Source organism: Silurus aristotelis (genome assembly GCF_946808225.1).
Source record: "Silurus aristotelis genome assembly, chromosome: 6".
Classification (NCBI taxonomy): Eukaryota; Metazoa; Chordata; class Actinopteri; order Siluriformes; family Siluridae; genus Silurus; species Silurus aristotelis.
In genome coordinates, this window is record NC_139579.1 from 22,803,915 (window position 1) to 22,825,274 (window position 21,360).

Here is a 21,360-nt window from a genome sequence, read left to right on the forward strand (position 1 = left end):
ATGATGTCTGAATTCTTGGTCTTTTTTTTTACACTCATGAATTTGATTGGATTCCTAAGTGAGATTTGACTGATATATACAGTAGCAATTGCTTGCTGAATACAAGAATAAGAGACTTTGACTTGTAATGGGTTCTTTCAAGATATTTTTCACCTATGCATAAATCAATCCATTCATCCAAAACTTTGACAAGATTTCCCTTTAAAATCCAAGTATTTACATCCTTTTTCAGCTGTTGTTAAAGGCAACCGGAACTATGGTTACTCTGCACCAGTGCCACTGCTGTCATTTGTACACCTTAACATCACAAAGCGTGCATCATATGACATAAAGCCTGAAAAGTGGATTGCAAGCTCTTTAGTCAGAAGCGTTTCCTGTGTGAAGGTGTGTGCATAATTTAACAGTAAAGGACTTGTGTTGAAGTGCTCCACCTAGTATGGTCTTGTCATTTCTTTTGAGGTTAAAATGCAAATGAAAAATGCAGTTTTCTTTTTAACACATCTCATTTAAGCCTTTTTCTGTTCAGAAAAATTTCACTTTGTAGTAATCTTCCAAGTTTTGCCTAGTAGTCTGCAGGAGTTTCTTCAATTCCTTAAAGTACTGCTGCTTTAGTATTCACTCTGTAAAGAATCTGCTTTACACTAAAATGCTTTAGATGATCCTTTTATTCCCAGCATGCAATGCCAACTTAAATCTAAGAAATAGGATCAATTACACAGAATTTGTTTTTTTAATGATGCACATTATATCTCAGAAATTTTGAATCAGTTCAAGAGGCAATTCAGAGGCAGAACAATTAATGTAGCCTAGTTTTAATTTCACGTTGCATGGGACATTACTGTTTATCGTCTGTAATTGCCCTAATTATCAGCATAGCAATGAACAATGAGCAGAGACAGTACAAAGAGACCTGTCAGTTTTAAACATCTAAAAGTTTTATCAGTTCTCCGGACACAAAAGAAATCCGAGCACAAAAGAGATCATACACCTTTTTGTCAACAGTTAATTAACTGCTCCTTTATTTGGAAAGGTACTGAATAACACCATAAAGAACAATGTGGCAAATTATGGGCCTTCAATTTGATCATAGATTAGAAAGAGAAAAAAACTTTTGTATGAACGTAGTTGGCGACCTTACGAGATCTAATTTCTATTTTAATCAAATGCCTATACTACAAATCTACGAAATGTGTCCTCATCAAGGAATTTTAAATTGAAAAGGTGAAAATAATGGACACTTCGAATACAAAATTATGTGACTTTCACTTCATGCTAAACTTGATAGAAGTTGAGGCTTTGTTGCAGTTACTGTGCAGCAGTTTGATAAAAACAAGATCAAAGTATAATAATGGAGATTGTAATCATGAAAAAAATATAGGGATTTTAACAGTTAAATCTGTACACTGATTTAGGGATAATTATCTATCGGTCAATAGTTTTAGATAAAAACACAAGGACAGAAGTTTATATTACAGTATTAACCTCTTACGAGGTTCACCCGTAATGGTCTGTAAAGTGTTGAATGCAATGCATGCATTTACAAACCCATAATGCCATGTAGTAAATGTGAACATTTGCTTTGCTACATGAATCAACATAATTTTTTAAGCAGACCAGTGAAGATTGAATAATCAAGTACCAAACCATTGATCAGTGCATGTCAAAATATCATCTAATCCAAAAGTTCTTTTTCTCTCAATATTTAGTTTAGAAGAGTCATACAAAAATACCAAGAACTAGATATATTCATAGATATTGTGCATAAAATAGTAGATGAAACCACAGACAGGATGGTACATGTTCCTTACAACATTTGTGTTTCTAGCTGTTGTACATGTACTTTCGCGTAATGCTTTGATTGTTGACAAAGAGTGGATCCACTGAGGCCACCTTGGCAGCAATGAAGGAGTGGATACAGTGAAGAACAGCTGTCAGGTTAGCAAACTCCAGTTCCTGATTAGATCATCGAAAAAGAAGAAAGTCAGCATATCTTCAAAAATACAACTGCATATATGAAATCAAGAATCAATTACAATGTAACAATGCAGTGTAATCAAATTGTAGTAAATATTTTAATTATACACAATATTCCCATATTACTTATGTGTGCAAAATTTCTGGTAAAGCAAGTATTCTTGCTTTAACAGAAAAAAGAAAAAAATTAAATAAAATTAATTGAATGGACAAAACACCAATCAAACAAAATGAGGTACCAAAAATCATAATACCTTTATTATTAGTTAGAAATGGAAAAAGTATGAGCAAATGTCATTGACATCAAAATCAGATAATCAACACAGAAACTAAACATTCCTTTTTTTAAATCGTTACTTCAATTGAATGCACCTGAGGTTTAAACTTGGATACTATAAAGTCTTGTGTTAGGTTGTTATTGCTCAGGGCCAGCAACCATGTAACTTTAAAACTCTATAACTAGTGCTTGAACCTTACAGATCTCTTAAGAAAATGGTGATATGCTTCATCAGCAGGTTATGATCATAAATGCCTTGTTTCAGCCACAGGTTTAGTGTTGCTTGGCTGTAATGCTGGCCATGGCCCATACATGCTAGGCTTGTCCAACATAGATTTTTTTTCCCTGCTTGCACTTTACCATAAAGCACACATTCAACTATTTAATTGTCTAGAACACAAGCTGACAAAATTAAAAGAAACCATGTTTTTTTTAAACAATTTTAGGCTTAAGGAGAGTATGTGAAGGTGAAATAATATCAGCTGTGTGGTCAGGAACTGCTTGACAGTAGCAAGAGTGAGAGAGTGAGAGAGTGTGAGAGTGAGAGAGTCAGCTGGATGGTAGATCTGAGATGATTCACCAGTATTGCACAGTAAAACAAAAATAAAAAAAGGTCCACATGACCAACTTTTTGTTTCATTTATAACCAAACTCTTTACACATTTCTTCTGCACATATTATTTTATTTTGTAGGTCTTAAGGCACTAATAGCAATTCTGACCTGCAAACACAAGACTTACCTTCATTTCTATCTGTTGGTTTTCTGAATTTTTAAATAAAAGTTTTACTCTTGTCTTCCCATCATCTGAAGAACCCTTCAGTTGGGAAAATTTATATCTCCAAATGATGTTCTGTGGATGACAAGACTAAAATAAATCAAACAAAACAGACCAAAAATGATAAAGCTGAGATTAAGATGTCAAATGTCTTGAAATAACTTTGTGTGCCGGATCGTGAATTGCTGTTGTATTTCTGAGACTGATAAACTCACAAAGGCCCAATTCTGACCCCAGTTCCTGAAATCTGTCTATGACTGTGTGGAATTGTATATTCAGTAAAAAAACAAAAAGTGGAAGCCATTAACAGCTGAAATGGATAAAGGTGATGTTTCTTCAGGCAGTAATATTTCGATGTTATATGCAAAATAAATATGTACTTATGCTTGCCTCAGCTGCTACTGGATACTAACTGTATTCACATTTTTCCCTTTACATCCTCGTTTTATTATTCAAAATGGATTGTATTAATCGCCTGGCTCATATAGAGGGACTTTACAAATGGACTAATGTACCAGCCCATGAGCATAGATCTCTTCTAAGTCCTAAACAAAGATGGACATCTGGAGTCTGTAGAGAAAGCAGCTCATTAAGAGCTGCTGAAAAGCCCGATCGGGCCTCGTTTGCATATTCGTCATCGCCAGTCTTTGTGGCCGCCTTTTAGAGCAAAACCAATCAGCTAGCACACGCTTACTCTTATGCAAATTAGTTTCAAACCATTAACAATGTAGGCCAGATTTAGAACAGCCTGTCAGACTGGTATATAAGTAAAGCTTATAATAATCCAGATCTAATATAAGTCATTTCATTCAACCATGTTTTGATAATAAGGTTAATGTTGCCTGGAAATGTATTTTAATTAGACATTACTCTCAACACAAGCTGATGGATATGAAAACTTTGAAGGTTCTTTCTTTTTTTGGTCAAAATTAGCACATGTTAAACCCTGAAGTCGCACATAGGCCTGTGTCACCCGAAGTAAAGATGGAGTCAAGACCAGCATATTTTTAGTCCTTATTACCTTTGAAATGCTCTCAGAGCAGGAGAAGCCAGATTCAAAGTCGACTGTAAAGCACAGTATTTTCCCTTGGCTACTGCACATGTAGATTTTTGACTGTAAAGTAAAAAAAAGTTAGCAGTTAATGTTAAGCATTGAAGATTTGAAACACAGCATATAAAAAAAAAGCACTTCAGTCACTAGGTCATTACTGCCTGCCCATATTATCTAAGTGTTTCATTCATGCTGATGTAAATAGGTGAATATTTGTCACTTTTCCCAGGAGGAGGACAGGTAGACTTTAGTCGCTATGGCAACAGCTGCCCAGAACTTGTCTCTTTAGCAGAGAGGGAAATGAGAAAAATCAACGGGTTTGAAATCTAATGAATATATTATGAAGTCAATAGAGAATGATTTAGTTATTGTTCTTACTGAACAATTTAGTTATAATCTGTCTTAGAGGACACACTGCCAGAGGGTGTTGCTTTATTTGAGACATTCCTCTTGTATTCCAGCAATGACATGCTAATGGCAATGGAAGGAAACGGACTCAATATAGCTGGAAAAACCCTGATTTATTATTATTTTTTGTTGACTAGTAACATCTCACTCCATAATTACTGTAGTCAGAGTAATGGACAGTTTTTGTTTAGCCAAAACGATTAATATGCATAGTGCTAGAATTCTATAAGCACGTTTTATTGCCTCCAACTGTCCTACTTCAGTTGTAAATAAACATCACATCCTTCACTGAGAGGAAACATTTGTATGCATGAAATTTGTGACTATGGTGTTAGTGGCCAGGTTGAATCCATTAGGTGTCAGCAGGGGAGTTTCTATGGTCTCTCAGTGATCTGGTCATCCGGTAACAGAAACAAATCCGTTAAATTTAAAGTAAAGTCTTTAAAATGTACAAGCCTGATGTTGCTTCATTTCATTTACTAATGGGATTTGTGTGGCTTTATTACACATTTACCTGGACTCCTGTCACTTTTCATTTTAATATCATAGATAAAAACTAATAAAGCATATGCCACACTGGCAGTAGTCTATTATAGTTGCAGGTTTCTAAAAGCATTTGTCCACTACTGAAACCTTTTCAGCTCTCTTCTGCTGCATATTTGACGCTCCCCACCCCAATGGTTTTATTCCTTTGCAAATGGAAAGCAATCATCGTGAATGTCAAAACACCTACATCTCCATCAGTACAGGCATGTTAGCATTCTGAAATCCAGCATCTTATTTTGCATGCTGTATATGGGTGCACTTCATATTCAAGTTTTCCTATGCACAGGGGTGGACTGCTAATGGCCTTGATCGCTGTGCCCGTCAGCAAAAACTGAAGCGTGCTTCATTCCCAGATGCCACTGCCATGCTTTACAAGGCAAGAGACATTCATCTGACAGGAAAAGCCTGATGTCGCCTTGTGTGAGCATGTGTGACATGCAAAGTGCAGACTATACAGAGCTAATTGCAGAGCTTCCTCTGGGAATTCAAAAAACACATAGTGAGGAGTGCTTTAGGATTTACCCGTCAGCTTGACTGAGGCTTAGATCTGATCTGTATAAAAACACTGTATTCTTAATGCTGAAGACTAAGAGCCATGCATGTTTGTTACTGCAGTAACCTCCTTGAACCTCATCTGACTTTAGCTAGAGACAGAGAAACAAGAAAAAGTGCACTGATGGACTTTTTGTGTAATGTGCTGACCCTAAAACCAGAGAGCGCATCATGTTTGAAATGAGCTGGATGAAAAAACAGTGGTCTTTTATTTCCTTGCTGCTCATGTTTATTTTACACTGTACCTTTTTGTATTGCAGCCTAAGCTGTATATGTATGAACTGCTGAGCATTTATTACAGACCACAGGAGGTTTGACTAATTGGCTAGAGAACAGAGGATAAACCACTAATTGAAATTCTCCATCACATTCACTAGCCCCATACAGGGCAATGCCTCAAGTTTGCAACAATAAGCCTGGAATACTTTTTCCTTCTCTAATGTTTCTCATTTTGTGTAATGCACTAAGAAACCCACAAGCCTTCTCTGAAAAATATAATAAATACCTAGGGATTATCCTTACACTGGGCATGCTCAAACTTGCAGAATAAACTCATCAACATCTCAAGTATCTATGATGACTATCAGAAACCAAACCACATTTTGCTCTTTAAGTCAGCCATGAAATTAAGCGGAATGAAATAATTACACTGAGTAACATGTTTGTGACATGATGAAAGTGGTAGATTTACAAAAGCAGCCTCATGCATTGTTCAGCAATGTCCTTAGACACATGTATATCCAAATAGGGACACTACGTGCAGCTGAGCCGCTGAAGACTCTAGTTTTGCATACTGATAAAAGGGATTTCCTTGGTTGGATTAAGGGCACCAAGTGTTTAATCTCAATTAATACAGTCTGAAAGAGCAGCTTCTTCCTCATTCAACTTTTAATTCTAATGTGAACTTTTCAACTGCAATACTTTGGAGCTGGCCTTGCAATCTATTCACACATTTAAAGGGGAAGGAAAGAGAACTTGAAGAGATCATGCTCCTGAACTCACTGTGGAACTTGAAAACCCCACAGAACATAATGTGATTATTATATCTGTCATGCTTTTTCAAAAACCTCTAGTACTACCTTCTTGCAGACGTACCAAGCTGCAAAAAACACTGTTTTACAGAGAAGGAGGCAGACAATCTCTTGGGGTTTGTAAAGCACATTGGTGCGAAGCCACAGTAAGGAATATGCAAGGATTTACACATGCTGTATTTGTGTTTGTGCTATATTATATGGATTTAAATCTTTTCTGACAGCTTATTTTCTTTGTATTATTTATAAATGTCTCTAGTTAAGGGTACTGAGCATCATAGCCCTCAGGCTTCGAGCTGCCTTTTCTCAACCTCTATTTCTATTCCAAGAATAAGGAATATTATATCATGCACTGCTGGCCATTTTTTAAATCCTTGACCTGACATCTGAAGATGTACTTTAATAAGCATGCCGGATAAAAATGGATGAACATAAACTATGATAATATGCAACTTGGTTGACTAGTTTAAAAAATCTTTTCGATTTATGTTCACATAACACGTTATGATGTTAATATTTTCTAAGTGCCATGTGCTCGTTTGGTAGACAGCTTAAGTGGCTTTCCTCTGAAGCCTGAAAAAGAAAAGACCATTCATTACTGTCCATGTGAGACCTGTGATATCTCAATAAAAGACTATTAACACCAGAAAGCCGCCGTATATTCTTTCACACAACCTTGTAGTTCTTGTAGTTCTGTACGCTCAGTTATTCACATCTTGTAAAGTGCCGTCATGTGAAAGAAATGCGAATTACCCATTTAGCACAGGTCTTTACTAGAAGTTCTTTACATAGTGGAAGGTTTAACATTATCAATTAATTTTAAATGTGCAGTCTATCCTTTAAAGCAGGTCTTTGTTTAGGTTCAGGGTTTGCCCTTTAGTGGCCTTAAAGAGCACTGTTCTTAATGAATGGTTAAGGATTACATCCTTCACCTCCCGAAGTCTAGGCAGCTCACACTTTACAAAAGTTATCCTGCTGGAGTTTGTCAGTAAACCGACGCTACCGCCAGCCATTGTGCAGCAAAGGCAATTTAACGGCTCAGTGAGGGTAAGTCTTACAAAACAGTTTCTTTAGTGAAATTTAATTAAAGCAATAATAATGTTCAAAAAGGAAAAAATCACAAGGGGAAAGCAGGCTTGCCTCCAGTTTCAGACTTCTGTTCTGGACTGCCAGGATAATGAAAAGCAATGGTTCACTTGTAAATGGAAAAACTGTATCATTTATTCTGAATGATTGTGTTGTGGCACTGGTAATACAAATGTTTTTTATGTTATGAGGTCGTTGCACCTAAAATAGCATGACAGACCATATAAATCAAAAGGAAAAAAGCTGTAATTATTGCCTAGGTTAATCAAAGGCCTTACTTTAATTAGATTTGTCACAACTGACAAATATACACATACTGTACACAGACATTTATCGGCATCCAAGTAAATAAGCTTCCTGTCTGCTTCTCACTGCAAAAAGAAAACCTCACACATAGTAACATCAATATAACAAACATTACCAAAACACATTGAAGTTTCCTAATTGTATCATGTTTATTAACCATTAAAATGGTTTATTGTTCACCATCAACTCTGAGAGTGAAATGATTTGATATCAAGAAACTGAAAATTAATATCACATTTAATAAACATATGCTTACAGTTTAGAATGAATTATAATGAATCTGAATATTGTGATTATGTCATAATCGATCTACCTAAAAATATTAGCTTTGATCATCAATGTTGGCCTTTCATTGGTGTCATGTGTGTGGTGTATTCTGTTGAGTCAGTATTGGTTAATAAATAATAATAAAAAAAACTAGACTGCAAAACAAATAAAATGTGTCGGAATCTTTAAGAGGAAGAATGTAAATTTTGTTTATTGGTATATTTGTTGAAGCAATCAAATAATTTATGCATTTATTGTTCGTTAATTTGATTCTATATCATTTGGTCTTTGTTTTAATTTGTGAATACAGTCAGCCCCCGACCTACGAACGCCCGACTTACGAATTCAAACTTACAAACGGAGATACGCACATGGCCACAGCCACAGCCACCCAAAAAACACAAACAAACAAAGAACATCTAAATATATTCAAAATTGCCGCAAACAGATGGAGAAGAAAAAGAATGCCTGGCAGGCAATACCTCTTTCTTCTGCACAAAGTCCTCATTGTGCGAAGATGTATTCCATACAGTAATCTTACAGTTTGTTGTGATTTTTGCGTTGTGATTTTAGTTTTTGCTCATTTTTACCATGGCAGAAAAATACAAAAATAGTGCTCCAGCTGGTAGACATCAAGGTCAGTAAAATATTTATATACATCTTTGTAATATAGATTTAGCATTGACTGCATTTATCTTAAAAAAAAAATGTAAAATTTATCACTTGGTATACCTATCTCGGGGTTCCTCGGAATGCATCATAGAGTCTCACTCTTCTCGACTTACAAACACTTTTTCGGTCCCTATCTGTTTTGTAAGTCAGGGGCTACCTGTTCTCAAGTACACACACAAGATCTATTTTGTGACATTCATCATAATCTATTACTAAATAAAATTATGATTAAAATTAGTTTACAAAATTCCAGCATGAAACTGTTTCAGGGCAATATAGTTCTTCTTCTTTCGGCTGCTCCCTTTAGGGGTCGCCACAGCGGATCATCCCTTTCCATACTACTCTGTCCTCTACATGTTCTTCTTTCAAACCTCTTTCTTTTCCTTCTTCCTGGCAGCTTCATCCTCAGCATTCTCCTAACTATATACCCTATGTCCCTCCTCTGCACATGTCCAAACCATCTCAATCGTGCCTCCCTCACATTCTCCAAAACGTCTTATATATGCGCTGTCCCGCTAATAAACTCATTTCTAATCCTATCCATCCTCGTTACTCCCAGCAAAAATCTCAGCATCTGTAAATTCACCACAGTCCTATAAACTTTCCCTTTCACTCTTGCAGATACCATCCTATCACAAATCACTTCTGCTATCACTCTTCTCCACCCATTCCACCCTGCCTGCACTCTTTTTTTCATTTCTTTAACACACTCTTCATTACTTTGTACAGTTGACCCTCGGGTACTTAAACTCATCCACCTTCACCACCTCTTTACTGCTGTCACACTGTCCTCATACATGTCCTGCACCACCCTCACATACTTCTTTTCCACACCCGAGTTCCTCATACAATACCACAACTGCTCTCTTGGAACCCTCTCATACACATACTCTAGATCCACTCAGGGCAAAATACTAATAATCAGTATTATTTATTGTCCTTGTATGCAGCTACACTCTTTTTATATAGAAGCATGACTTTTCTATGTTGAAGGTCTATTAATAGTTCTCTGTTTATTTCAGACATTCTACACCAAAGTCCCCCAAGCATTTACACAAAATACATATCATTAAACAACAGCTTGAGATTTCTTTGCACAAACTCCATGGCACTCACCCCTGTTCTCTGCACCTCCATGAAAACGGCTCTCTGAAAGGCTTTTTCCCAGAGTGCCAGCTCTGTACCCAGCTCCACACTGAAGCAGAAGCTCTGTCCGTGACCCACCAGCACACTAAAGCTGAACCCCTCGCTGTCCCGCAGATCACAGTCCTGCTGCAGGCCCACGCACAGCTTCGGTTGAATCCAGCAGTCCTCTGCTATCCACAGCTATACAGAGAAACACGGTCAACTTATTATACACTACATGATAATTTATGATGATCCTGTTGCTCACGAACAGAACAGCTATTATCACATAGTGCTGCTGGCATAAAATACTAATAATAAACATTGTACCTTATGAACTTTAAAGAGAACCTCACAGAGGTTAAATGTGGCCTCAGCTTGAGCCCATTCTGACGCACCAGCCTGTGGAAGAAAAAAAAGCAAAAAAAAAAAAAGCGCAACATTGCACTGTGTTCTTATCCAAAATTCACAGTACAGTAAAATAAAATTTTGCACTGTGGTGCTTAGCGGTTTCAGGTTTTAGACCTTTTTGATATTTTGTGGAACTGTAGCTCAGCAAATCTGCAAATTTGCATTTTGGTTCAATATCTTTCTGCATGACCCACAGAGCTGAAACGGTTACATAACAATTTATTCTGTGTGTGTACTAAGAATTTAACTGACACAGATATACTGATTTATCATTAAACTTAATAAATTACTAACTATTTTTTTATAATCCAGATCCATCCATATGTTTATCATCTAATAATAATATTAATATTAAATAAGTTAATATAGTTAATAATAAATCTGAACAATAATTATTTGCCAAACCAGCTTTTTTATACTGTATTACTGAAGTAGAGAGTTTTAGAACACAAAAGCAATGCAAGACTGCATTTCAGTGGAAGAAACGAAATGATAAAACATTTGCCACAAATAACTTATGTCCTATTATGAGTGTTGGTAATAGCTTTTCTTCTCTACAATTCATTAAAACTAATGGACTCATTATATATGACTATGAAGGATCTGCAAGGGACCAGAGCTGCCTAAAAGATGTTTATAGAAGGAACAGAGCCAAACACATGATTGACTGCCCTATCCCTTTGGCTTAAAAGTGTCCTTGGGTGGGGCTGTACTCTTTATGATTTATAATTGGTGCAGTGTTTGGACTTTTACTTCACAGAGTTCTGGACATACAGGAGGGCCCCTGAGAATGTAGAGAGAGGAGCCTTTCAATGCCAGGAACTTGTAGCTTTGAACCCGGTTGGCATCATTCCTGTGAAGATGCTCACACACCCAACCCATATGGATGATCTGCACAGAGAAACATTTGCAGGCTGAAAATCAATCTCCACAAACAGCATAGAGACTTTTGCACATTGAGCAATGCAGGCACATCAACATCTTCCCCATCAGCTTTTGTATATATATATATATATGAACTAGCTGAAAGTACCCGTGCTTCGCTACGGAAGGCAGAACGCTAAGCAATATGGCAATAAGCAGTAAGCACTGAGCAGGACTGGATGATCAGAGATCAGAACGTAACGTCAACAAATAACGTACTACCCCTTTGTAGTACGGATACAGGGCAAACTACTTTAAAAATAATTTTTATTGTGCATCTAACATGTAATAAGAAACAATGTAGTAAGTTTCATGAGGATCCGTAATGTTATTTTGAAGAGTTTACAATGTGTGAGAAATCGCGTTTTTCGCGAGTTAGCCACGATCCAGGGCGAATTTTTCAAAACCCTTTCTTAGCACCTAAGACCCAAGAGGAAGGTATGTTCCAAATTTCATTGCAATCCGTTCAGTGGTTTTTGAGATTTCGTGATGAGTGACTTAGTCAGTCAGCGGTATTTGAGCTTTATATATATATAGATATATAAGTTTTGCTTTTTATCTGCAACTGAAAATAATATCATGTTCACAGATTCATATACAAAAACAACAAACACCACAAACATAATAAAAAAGTTATTTAATTAAAACTTTTAAATAATATATTACAATGTAAAAGTGATTTTCTTTTGTGATCATGAAAACATATATTATAAGGGAGGTGGTAGCTTAGTGGTTAAGGTATTGAACTTTGGATCCGAGCTCAAATCCCAGCCACACCAAGCTACCACTTCTGTGCCCCTAAAACAAGGCCCTTAACCTCATAGGTGTTGTATGAATGAGAAAATGTAAGTGGCTCTGGATAAGAGTAAATATGTAAATATATATACAGTATATAAATATTTTAATACAAGAGTATTACATATAACCCTATTCTTACTTGCCATTCTATCAATGCTCTTCACAGGAACAAATTATACAATTAGAGTGAAAGTTCAAAGGAGCAAAATTTTTCAGAATAATCGCATGCATTACAGTTCTAACATAATAGGTGTTTTATACTTGAAAGCATTTTTTATGAATTCTAGTTGTGCCATAGTGAAGGATGAACAGGTTTTTTTTACTTTGACCCACATGTTGGACACAGAATGTGTATTGAGTAAGTAAAAACACGTACCTGCTCATCAGCAGAATAGTACTTGTTTGCAGTTTTTATCTGAAAATAAAAATAAAAACATGTCTACTATTTATTCTGACTCACACAGCTATTCTTAATTAGTTAGTCACTTAGTTAACTTAATGTACACTGATCAGTAACTACTATAAAATAGCCATTAACTAAAATAAAATGTATATGAAAAGATTATACAGTAACAAAGAATCCTTAAGGTTTATTGAGGTCAGTTATATTATGAGCAAATATACTTTTATATTACTCATAGGTTTGGCCATGCTCATTTGAGTAAATGATTTTTATTTATTATTTAATAATAATAAATCATAAAAATCATCATAAATAATCATAATCAGGAAAATCAGCCATTAATCTAGATTATTTGTAATAGCGTGGAGTCAAAGGGAGTTTTCTCAGAGATGACAGCAAAATATTTTTTTCTCAATTTTTTCTCTATTTTCTACCATTTCAATATCTCTCTTTATTCAACAGTGGTGTTGAATTCTCAATTCTGATTGGTCAGAAGGTGATGCTGATTCTGATTCAGTTATTTTCTGCAGCAGCAGCCCTCTTTTAATGAGTTTGTTCTGATAAATTATTAAATATTATGCCACATTATTTATTACTGAATTCAAAATTGTAACCATTTGCAAGTTGCAGTGTTACAAGTGGAATAAAGCACTGCTGCAACACATGTCACGCCCATGTTTTTTAGATGATCCGTTAGAAAGAAGGCTCAATTTTAGGATACTTGATTAAAAGCCAGTTTTGCAGAAGATTTTGCGTACACTACAATGATACCTTTTGGAATTAGGTGAAAAAAAAACTTTTTTTTTTTTTTTTTTCGTTTTTACAAAAAAATCAAATAGGTTAAACCCCAGGACCTTTTTTATTTTCATAAAATCTTTTACATTATTCCACTGAAAACATTTGCAACTCTAAAACCTGTCTGATTAACACCATCCCATTTTTTTGCATGGGAAACTATGCAGATATTAACAAAGCAAATTTCTCATGTAATAATTTAAGCATCATTGAACTGTTGGTCAGGGTCACTAACCTCTTTTTAATCCCACAAAGCCAGAAGTAAAAAGCCGATCTTCATACACTCTATTTATGGGTTATAGGTCACCAAAGTCAGAGTTCCGTTTCCCACTTGCATATACAATCATCACTTAATTGAACATTTAGCAATCAGTGTTTGGATCCATAATTAGCTGACGTAAGGGCAGTAATTGCATGTAAGCCAGGCAGCTGTGTGGCAGTAAATCAGAACATGTTTGAGCGCAGCTATAGAAAAGGCCCACTAGATCATCAGTGCTCTAATTAACACGTTACACAGGAAATGAGATCATTAGGCAACATTCTTGTAGGATTTTAGTTCTAGGTTTTGAACACTGCAACAGGGGAATTCGGCACAAGCACACAAGATTGTGAAAAACGGCATAGAGAATAAAGTTTGTATGCCATGGAACTGTGTATTATTTGTAGAAATGTTGGCATTTCTGCTGTCTAGTAGCACTAGAAGGGGACCACATAGAAATGGCTGTAATGTTGAAATTTTGCCCTTTCAATGTTATTGCTCACTTCCTGTGTCTAAGGTTCGGCACAAACAGAATAATGGACTGCTTTTACCTTTTCTGTCTGCTATAATCGACAATTTCTCTCACCACCAGCCTCTACCACATGCCAGTGAGTGGAAAAAGAGAATTAGCTGTAATTGTCTGGTATGAGAGAATGTCTGTTATATTCACCCCACTGAGCTGCCACTGTCTAATACTAATATTTTCAGGAGAAAGCATATTTGTGCAGATTTTCTCTATCCAATAAGCATACTCATCAGTGTTGTATATGCTACAGAATACTCACACACTCCTGGGTCAGATCATTAATATTGGTTGATATTGCTTGAAGCCAATCTGTACTTTCTGCTGCAGTGCAAAACTGTAGAACATTGGTGCATGCTCCATCTAAGGCAAATACTTCAAAACTGTTTGACCTGGTTGAAAAAAGAGAGTGAACGAGAGAATGAGAGAATGAGAGAGAGAGAGAGAGAGAGAGAGAGAGAGAGAGAGAGAGAGAGAGAGAGAGAAAGCATAGGGAAAAGAGTGAAATTGAATATATTTCCTGATATAAAGCACAGAAAGATCCACTGGTCTCAGATGAGCAGGTCTCTGTTGCAAACCGAGAAACAGTCATAAGTAGGCAGATGATAATGTGGCATATGAGATGAGCACAGATACCACAGTAATAGTTTTTTAAGGAAATTAAGATAATTAAATTAAAATAATAATATATGCTATGTATATAAATAAATGTCCTCAGATGGTCTCATATCGAATAGTCAACACATAAATTGTGTTCATATCTGTTGTATTTAACAAAATAAGTGAAGTAAGTATATTGGCAAAAAATATTTAGGTGTGTGTATGAATGTACACCACAGTAACAATGATCAGTCTAACAGTTAATGAGAATAAAGGAATAAGTGAAATAACTTTTCAGTTGTAATTATTCTCAATCTATGGATTTTATCCAGAATCTGTATTGTCATGGAGCATTTTTACATAACAACATATTATACATAATCCCCACAGAACATTGTGTAACAAAGCAAGATACTGAAAGTCACCAGGACAAAAATCTGTCAAATTTCAAAATTAATAATAAATTAAAATAATTTCTAGTTCTAATAAGTACACCCCGTTGCTTAGCAGCTCAAAGTCTCTAATGCTGCCTCTATTTCAAAGACTTCTTCCTCCTTTACATTCGCCTCTAAAGTCCTGGCATTAGCGTTACAAAGATAAAAAAAAATGTATAATAATGTCAATATCCATTCAAATTTATGGGAAAAGCTAATATAATAATAAGTAAAGAGCTTTACTCTTAATTCTATGTCATACACATATCCAATAGCATTTTCCTCTTGTAATATAGTATTTAAAACAGTAAGCATAAGATAATAATCGAAATTAGATATGGTACAGTGTAATGACTGTGGCAACACTTACTGTTTATTTTTAGAACATTCTAATGACATTATCCACAAAATAACAGGAATGAAACTTATGGTCATTAAGAAATAAGAAATAATCCACAAAACTAGAGCTGCCAGTTATGAGAATAGTTAGAACATAAGTTCTAAGAACTTTTTATCACCTTTTGCGAAGGTTTAGATAGTTTTAAATAAACAGAGCATACAAGTTATTTATTTTTAGTATTTGTTGGTCAGAGAATCAAAGAAATTGAGAACGATGAGTTTAATGTTTCTCATTTATTAGTATGTTTATATTGTAAAAAATAAGGTTTATATTTGTTGTTTGGTTCAGTGAAACATAATACCACATAATTCCATACATATATATACATTTAAGAAATTATTTTTTCAGACTTCATATTTCCACAACCAAATGCCATTATGTGTCATTAAAATGGACTAATATATTCATATGCTCTTCAGAAAATTGTTGTTCAATGTGCCAAAATTAATACTGGTCATGAGTACAGTAGATTGATTCTCTGCTTGGTCTGGTTCTGATAGAAATTGCCTGGAGAATGTAATGTTCTGCTTGAACTAGCAGGAGTCTGCAGTCAAGTCCTTTGAAACCAAGAAACTGTCTGTGTGAGTGACAGAACACAATAAAAAATCCATTAGTCAGGAGAAATGCATTTTTATTGGGCTTTGCCATGCATTGTGAAAGGGCTCTAACAGAGGAATGAATGACAGAATGAGTGGAAACAAATAAGATGGGAATAGGTGTAGGAAGGCATAAGAATGCTGGTCTAAAAAATAAAGGGAGATGTGAACTCTCTATGGAGCCTCGAAAAGGAGTTTTCAAATGATAAAAATCAATAAAACACACTTATCAGATGATAGGCCACTGTTTAGAAATGAAAGTATGAGAAGGATCTAAAGCAAACTAATACATCTACTGTATTTCTGATCTACTGAACATAATAGTGATGAAGTGAATCTGCATGGATATTAGAATTTAAGCCAAATCTAGCTAGGGGCAAAAAAAAAAGAAATATATGCATTATACAGCCTGGGGCAATGATCAACAACCTATTCCAACAGACCAGATTCATGCAATTATGTAGTCTGATTATGAGGAGCAGGTGTGTGTTAGATTTGGATATAAAAAAGATTTTCAAAAGAGGGGTTGCTGATTGGTATCCAGTGTCATGAAAAAAAAAAAATGAAAAAATGTCCTCATAAGAAATAATTGAAAGCATTGAGCGTTATTCCCTTGCTAATTTAAATCATTACATAAATAATTGATTATGATTATATACGCTTGTATATTTGCAAGTTTGTGAAGCCCACAAGTCACATTCATTTCAAGCTAACTATTTGGTGTCAAACAGTAGGGACAAAGGCATCCAGCGCACCAAATGCTTGGAGCAAAGCGATAACAATAAAAGATTACTTTTTGGAGGGAGTGAGGTCTAAATAAAATTAGTTCATGATAACAATATAAATATACTCAGAGGCTTCAGTCCTAATTATAATTGGTGCTTACAGTGCATATATTGACACTATGCTCTTAAAACATTAATGCAATCTTTTGAAATATTTATTTTTCTGCTTAATTAATTGGGAGAGCTACTTCAATAGAAATAATATGGTGTTTTCATAAAATCCAACAGCAGTTTATCAAAGTTAGAGCTACTTCTTATAAACCTCAGTGCCCCTCTATTCGTGATCTGCATCAGTGACCTTTTCAGACACAGCATGCCTCTGCATAGATATTGGACTTAACGCTTGCTCACTTAGATGTAAAAATGCCTGCAAAACCAACAAACCGACCAGGTTGTGCCACACGATAGATGTGGAATTGCATCACAACGGATTACTGCACCTTAATTTATCGCTTCCAGCTTTGTGTTTAGAGACTCGAGCCATGGACAGGGGGAGGGAGACGGCGTCCAGCCAACGCTTCTCGTACTTTGGTTCATTAGCCGAGGGTGAGGAGGGTGAAGACGGAGCCTAGATAGAATAAATGAGAGAAATAAGAAGTGGAAAGACAGGCAAAAGGATGAGCATGAGAGGAGGGGCAGTTCATCTTCGCCCCTCTTCAGTGCACTTTGATCAGTGCAAAACAACAACTGGGTCGCACGCTCCAGTAGCATCGCTGAAGCCGCATGCAGCCTTTAGATAATAAACCTTGCCTTCTTTCTGTACCACCATCTTAGAGTATTTGCTAAATGAGAACATTTTTGACACTTTGAAAGCAGGCCAGCACTTTATATATTTACTGCAAATTTGCTAATAGCATGAGATCTCTGAAGCATTTCAAGATAAATAAGAGAAGAAAGATTGGTACAAATTGGCATGTGCTATGCTATTTAAATATCTAGCCATTTAAAACAGCTATAACAAATGATCAAAATATGACTAAAGCCATGAAGAATGCAGGGTTTGTGTTAAAAACCCCTTAATGGACAGCCACTTAATAACAGTCACAGGTTATTTTATAGGTAATTATATGCAACTTCATATTTAGTTTTGCTGGTTTGTATGATTTGTATGATAATCATCCAGTCTAGTTTTCCTCCATGAAAAAGGTCTGTGTTTGCTTTTTGAGACATCACTTACATTTTTCTTAAAACCACCAATAAATTGTGGCTCTGTGCAAACCTCTAGCACTTTAACTTGACTCAAAAGCGGAGATTGTCTAGTCCTCGAATGATTACTTTCACAGAGCACAATTCTCTGCTTCAACACAATCACAGAGGAGGAAAGAGAAGGGTTGTTCTCAAGCTGAAGTACTATTACTTTAGAAATCATCTACAAGGAAAGAAAACAAATTTAAAACCATAAAATTGTAGATTACACTATTACTATTACTACAAAGTAGTAATATACTGTAACTACTACAAATTTACCAGAACAGCTGAACAGTGCTAGAGTACTGTGCGAGTAGAGCAACCAAACAAACTAATGCTAATGGGGTATTTGGTTGCCAAAATGAAAACGTTTAGAAGTTGAGAAAGTACTGTATATTAAGGTAAATAGGTGAAAAAAAAACACGCCTTTAAAGTCCATCACTTCTCTCTGGTACATTGTGGAACAGTTCTTGCTGGTAAGTTTTTTCCCAAGCATATTGAAGAGCCTGCCACAGTTCTGCAGGTTCTGGCTGTCACATTTGCTTCTGGCTTCAGACAACCTTTTCTATTGCACAGTGATGCAAATAATGAGGAATATGAGTCAGAGGTTCTGATTGGTTCAGAAAGTTCAAAGGGTTAAAAAAAACAACAACGTTAAGACAGTTCTACAATTTATTGACGATAAATTGCAAATTAAAGTCTAAGAAAATACATCCAGAACCCAAAAACCTTAAATTTTGCTCTGGCTTATGCATAGAGCATGGTTACATTCATAAACTGCGATAGAACAAAATGTTGTGTTGTGAGTTGAAAATGCTCCAACAAAGTAGATCATTCTCATTGGATCCCACTAGTGAGCCATACATATGGGTGTATTTTAAATTGAACAACACCATGAAATGAAATGTTATAGATTACAGATTGCAGTTCCACCAGACCCAAATATAAACATGTTAGTAAGGAAATGTGATTATATATGCAGTTGTATATAAATCTTTAAATCAGTTGTGTAAAAGATTTCATCACTTTACATCACTACATTTATGAGGGATGTCTAAGTGAATTCCGACACTGGTTATCAAATCAAAAGTTTGGTGCTATTTCTAATTAGGCAAACATCTTAGGCGCATTTTCATGCGAGATACACTGTTGATGAACACCAAGGCTTGATAATTAAACCTGATTTGACTTTCATGTTGAGCTATGCTAAAGTCCAAGATGACAAGGAATAAAATATAGTCACCATGTCATGATGAATTATGGTGACAGAGTGTCTGCTCTCTAGCATGGACCAAATTCCAGCACCACTGACATTGTTGTCCTTCATATCAGGCTGCCTGCCATACCACAAGATATGTCTGAGGCAACGAGAGATGAAACACTAATTATTGGAAGGCATGTAAATGAATCAGTGCTCATCCCCGGGTGCTGTGAAAGCAAAACAGTGTCAATCAACTCAATGTCGGAGACGCATACTGGGAATGACAAGCTCTGCGAATTCTAATCACCTGCAGGGAAGCAAGCATCAAGAGTAAAGCAGGATTAACAAAAAAACCTAATTTAGAGAACGCTTTTGTTGATTCAGCAATTAGACAACCACAGCTCATGTTTTAATACAATTGTTCTTTGAACACAAAACTAGTGAAAACAAGAAAAAGGGAAAAGAGGCAGCATCAATAGAAGAGATGCATTCAACTCTATACCCATCAGGCTCGCTACCTGGCTACAGTGACAGTTTAATAATGGTGTAGCCCAGCTGTGCAGATTTTTTTAAGCATTTGTCTTGTATGAAAAGAGAAACAAGAAAACAAGCTTGCCATCCATTCATTCTTCTTCATCTGTCATAACTAGCATATTTCATCCAGATGGTTTCATTAAAACACACACCCTCATGCTCTCAAAGGGATGCTCGTACAGTACCTCTAAAGAACAGAGCTGATGGAGCTGATTAATACATATTCAACATGTTCATTCATGTGTTCCTGCTCATGTGGATGAATCGTTTGTTTCTTTGAGGCACTGAGTCATGTAGGCTTGGCATGTTCATCTTCAAGTGACACTGTTTGTTTGATAATAAACTGCTTGATAAGCTGTCACCTACTTGCCCTGCCCTATAGCAATGCCAACACAGCAATCCCTATGGCCTGCTGATTTTAGGCGATAGTAGGTCACTTGTCTAATTCCATTTGAAAAACAAAGATGAAAAGAACTCACATGGTAAGGGCACTGAGATTTACATAACATTAGTATGTGACATTATGGGATAGATGAGGTGTCTGGTCCCACAGCTAAAACCTTGAAGAGCCTTGGTAGATCATAGTCTTCTGAGATACTGTACATGTGATAATTCCTCTCGCATCTCAGCAAGCTATCATATTCACACCTCTCAACAATGGGGAAAAAAATAATGCATGGAATGCTGGCCAACAACAGCCCGTGATTTTTCACTGCTATTTATTAAAGCCATAAAAAAGTCAGATGGTATAAATAGAACATGGCATAATGGCAGTGGTAATAATGCTTATTGACTAATCTGACTGCACATGAAATATATGATATGTTTAGTGATTTTGGTGGTAATTTGTTTGTTTGGTGCTGTATAGCATTTGTCTGCCATACTGGCATCTTGCACTGGTAGTGCATTTATGTTATTATTATGTTTATATTATGTGTAATAGAAGAAAATACTTAAATGATCTGAAACACAAGAGATAATGATCAGTTTCTAGCTCCAGCAGAATTTAGTGTCATATTAATGAGAAATGCAGTAATGCACTGTAGCTAGACGGTGCAGTCAGACTAATTTATGTCAGAGACTTGGCTCAGCTGGTTAGAGATCTAGAAAATGACAAGGACAATGACAGTGGGAATGGCATTCGCATAGCTTTGGATCCTATTGTGTTTGTGCAGAGTGTACAGATTAGGAGAGGAAATATTAAAAATCTATAGCGCTGTTGCATTGGTCACTTTAGTTAAAAACTTAAACTAATTCTCACTGGCACTATTATCAACAGCTAGTCAAACAACATTGTGAGTAGGGTAGAAAATAAACCAACATGGTGACAAAAATCCAGGAGTCAGAATTTCATTTAATTTAATGACATTCAATTAATATCAGACTAAGTGTGATATGATAATTCTTGAATAATATGCAAGTTTCTAATGGTGGAGTT

General features: G+C 35.8%; 1 protein-coding gene and 1 long non-coding RNA gene across 6 annotated transcripts in view; one reads left to right on the forward strand and one right to left on the reverse strand.

The window, feature by feature from the left end:
* Positions 1–989: 989 nt before the first annotated feature.
* The window catches only part of sntg2 (syntrophin, gamma 2), a 37,530-nt gene continuing 17,159 nt past the window's right edge, over positions 990–21,360 (reverse strand). For 4 of the 5 annotated variants that reach the window (XM_083545564.1, XM_083545566.1, XM_083545567.1 and 1 more), the window contains 9 exons: positions 17,440–17,567; positions 14,447–14,576; positions 12,581–12,619; positions 11,236–11,373; positions 10,402–10,473; positions 10,063–10,272; positions 4,049–4,141; positions 2,992–3,102; positions 990–1,953 (listed from right to left, as the gene is read on the reverse strand). In XM_083545564.1, coding sequence (XP_083401690.1) covers positions 1,822–1,953; positions 2,992–3,102; positions 4,049–4,141; positions 10,063–10,272; positions 10,402–10,473; positions 11,236–11,373; positions 12,581–12,619; positions 14,447–14,576; positions 17,440–17,567 — 1,053 coding nt within the window. In that variant the 3' untranslated portion in view covers positions 990–1,821. The remainder of the gene's footprint in view (positions 1,954–2,991; positions 3,103–4,048; positions 4,142–10,062; positions 10,273–10,401; positions 10,474–11,235; positions 11,374–12,580; positions 12,620–14,446; positions 14,577–17,439; positions 17,568–21,360) is intronic. The other variant, XM_083545565.1, reaches the window with a different exon arrangement.
* Positions 12,782–16,606, forward strand: LOC310728301. Its single transcript, XR_014534233.1, has 2 exons — positions 12,782–14,593; positions 14,685–16,606. It is a non-coding gene; the product is annotated as an uncharacterized lncRNA (long non-coding RNA).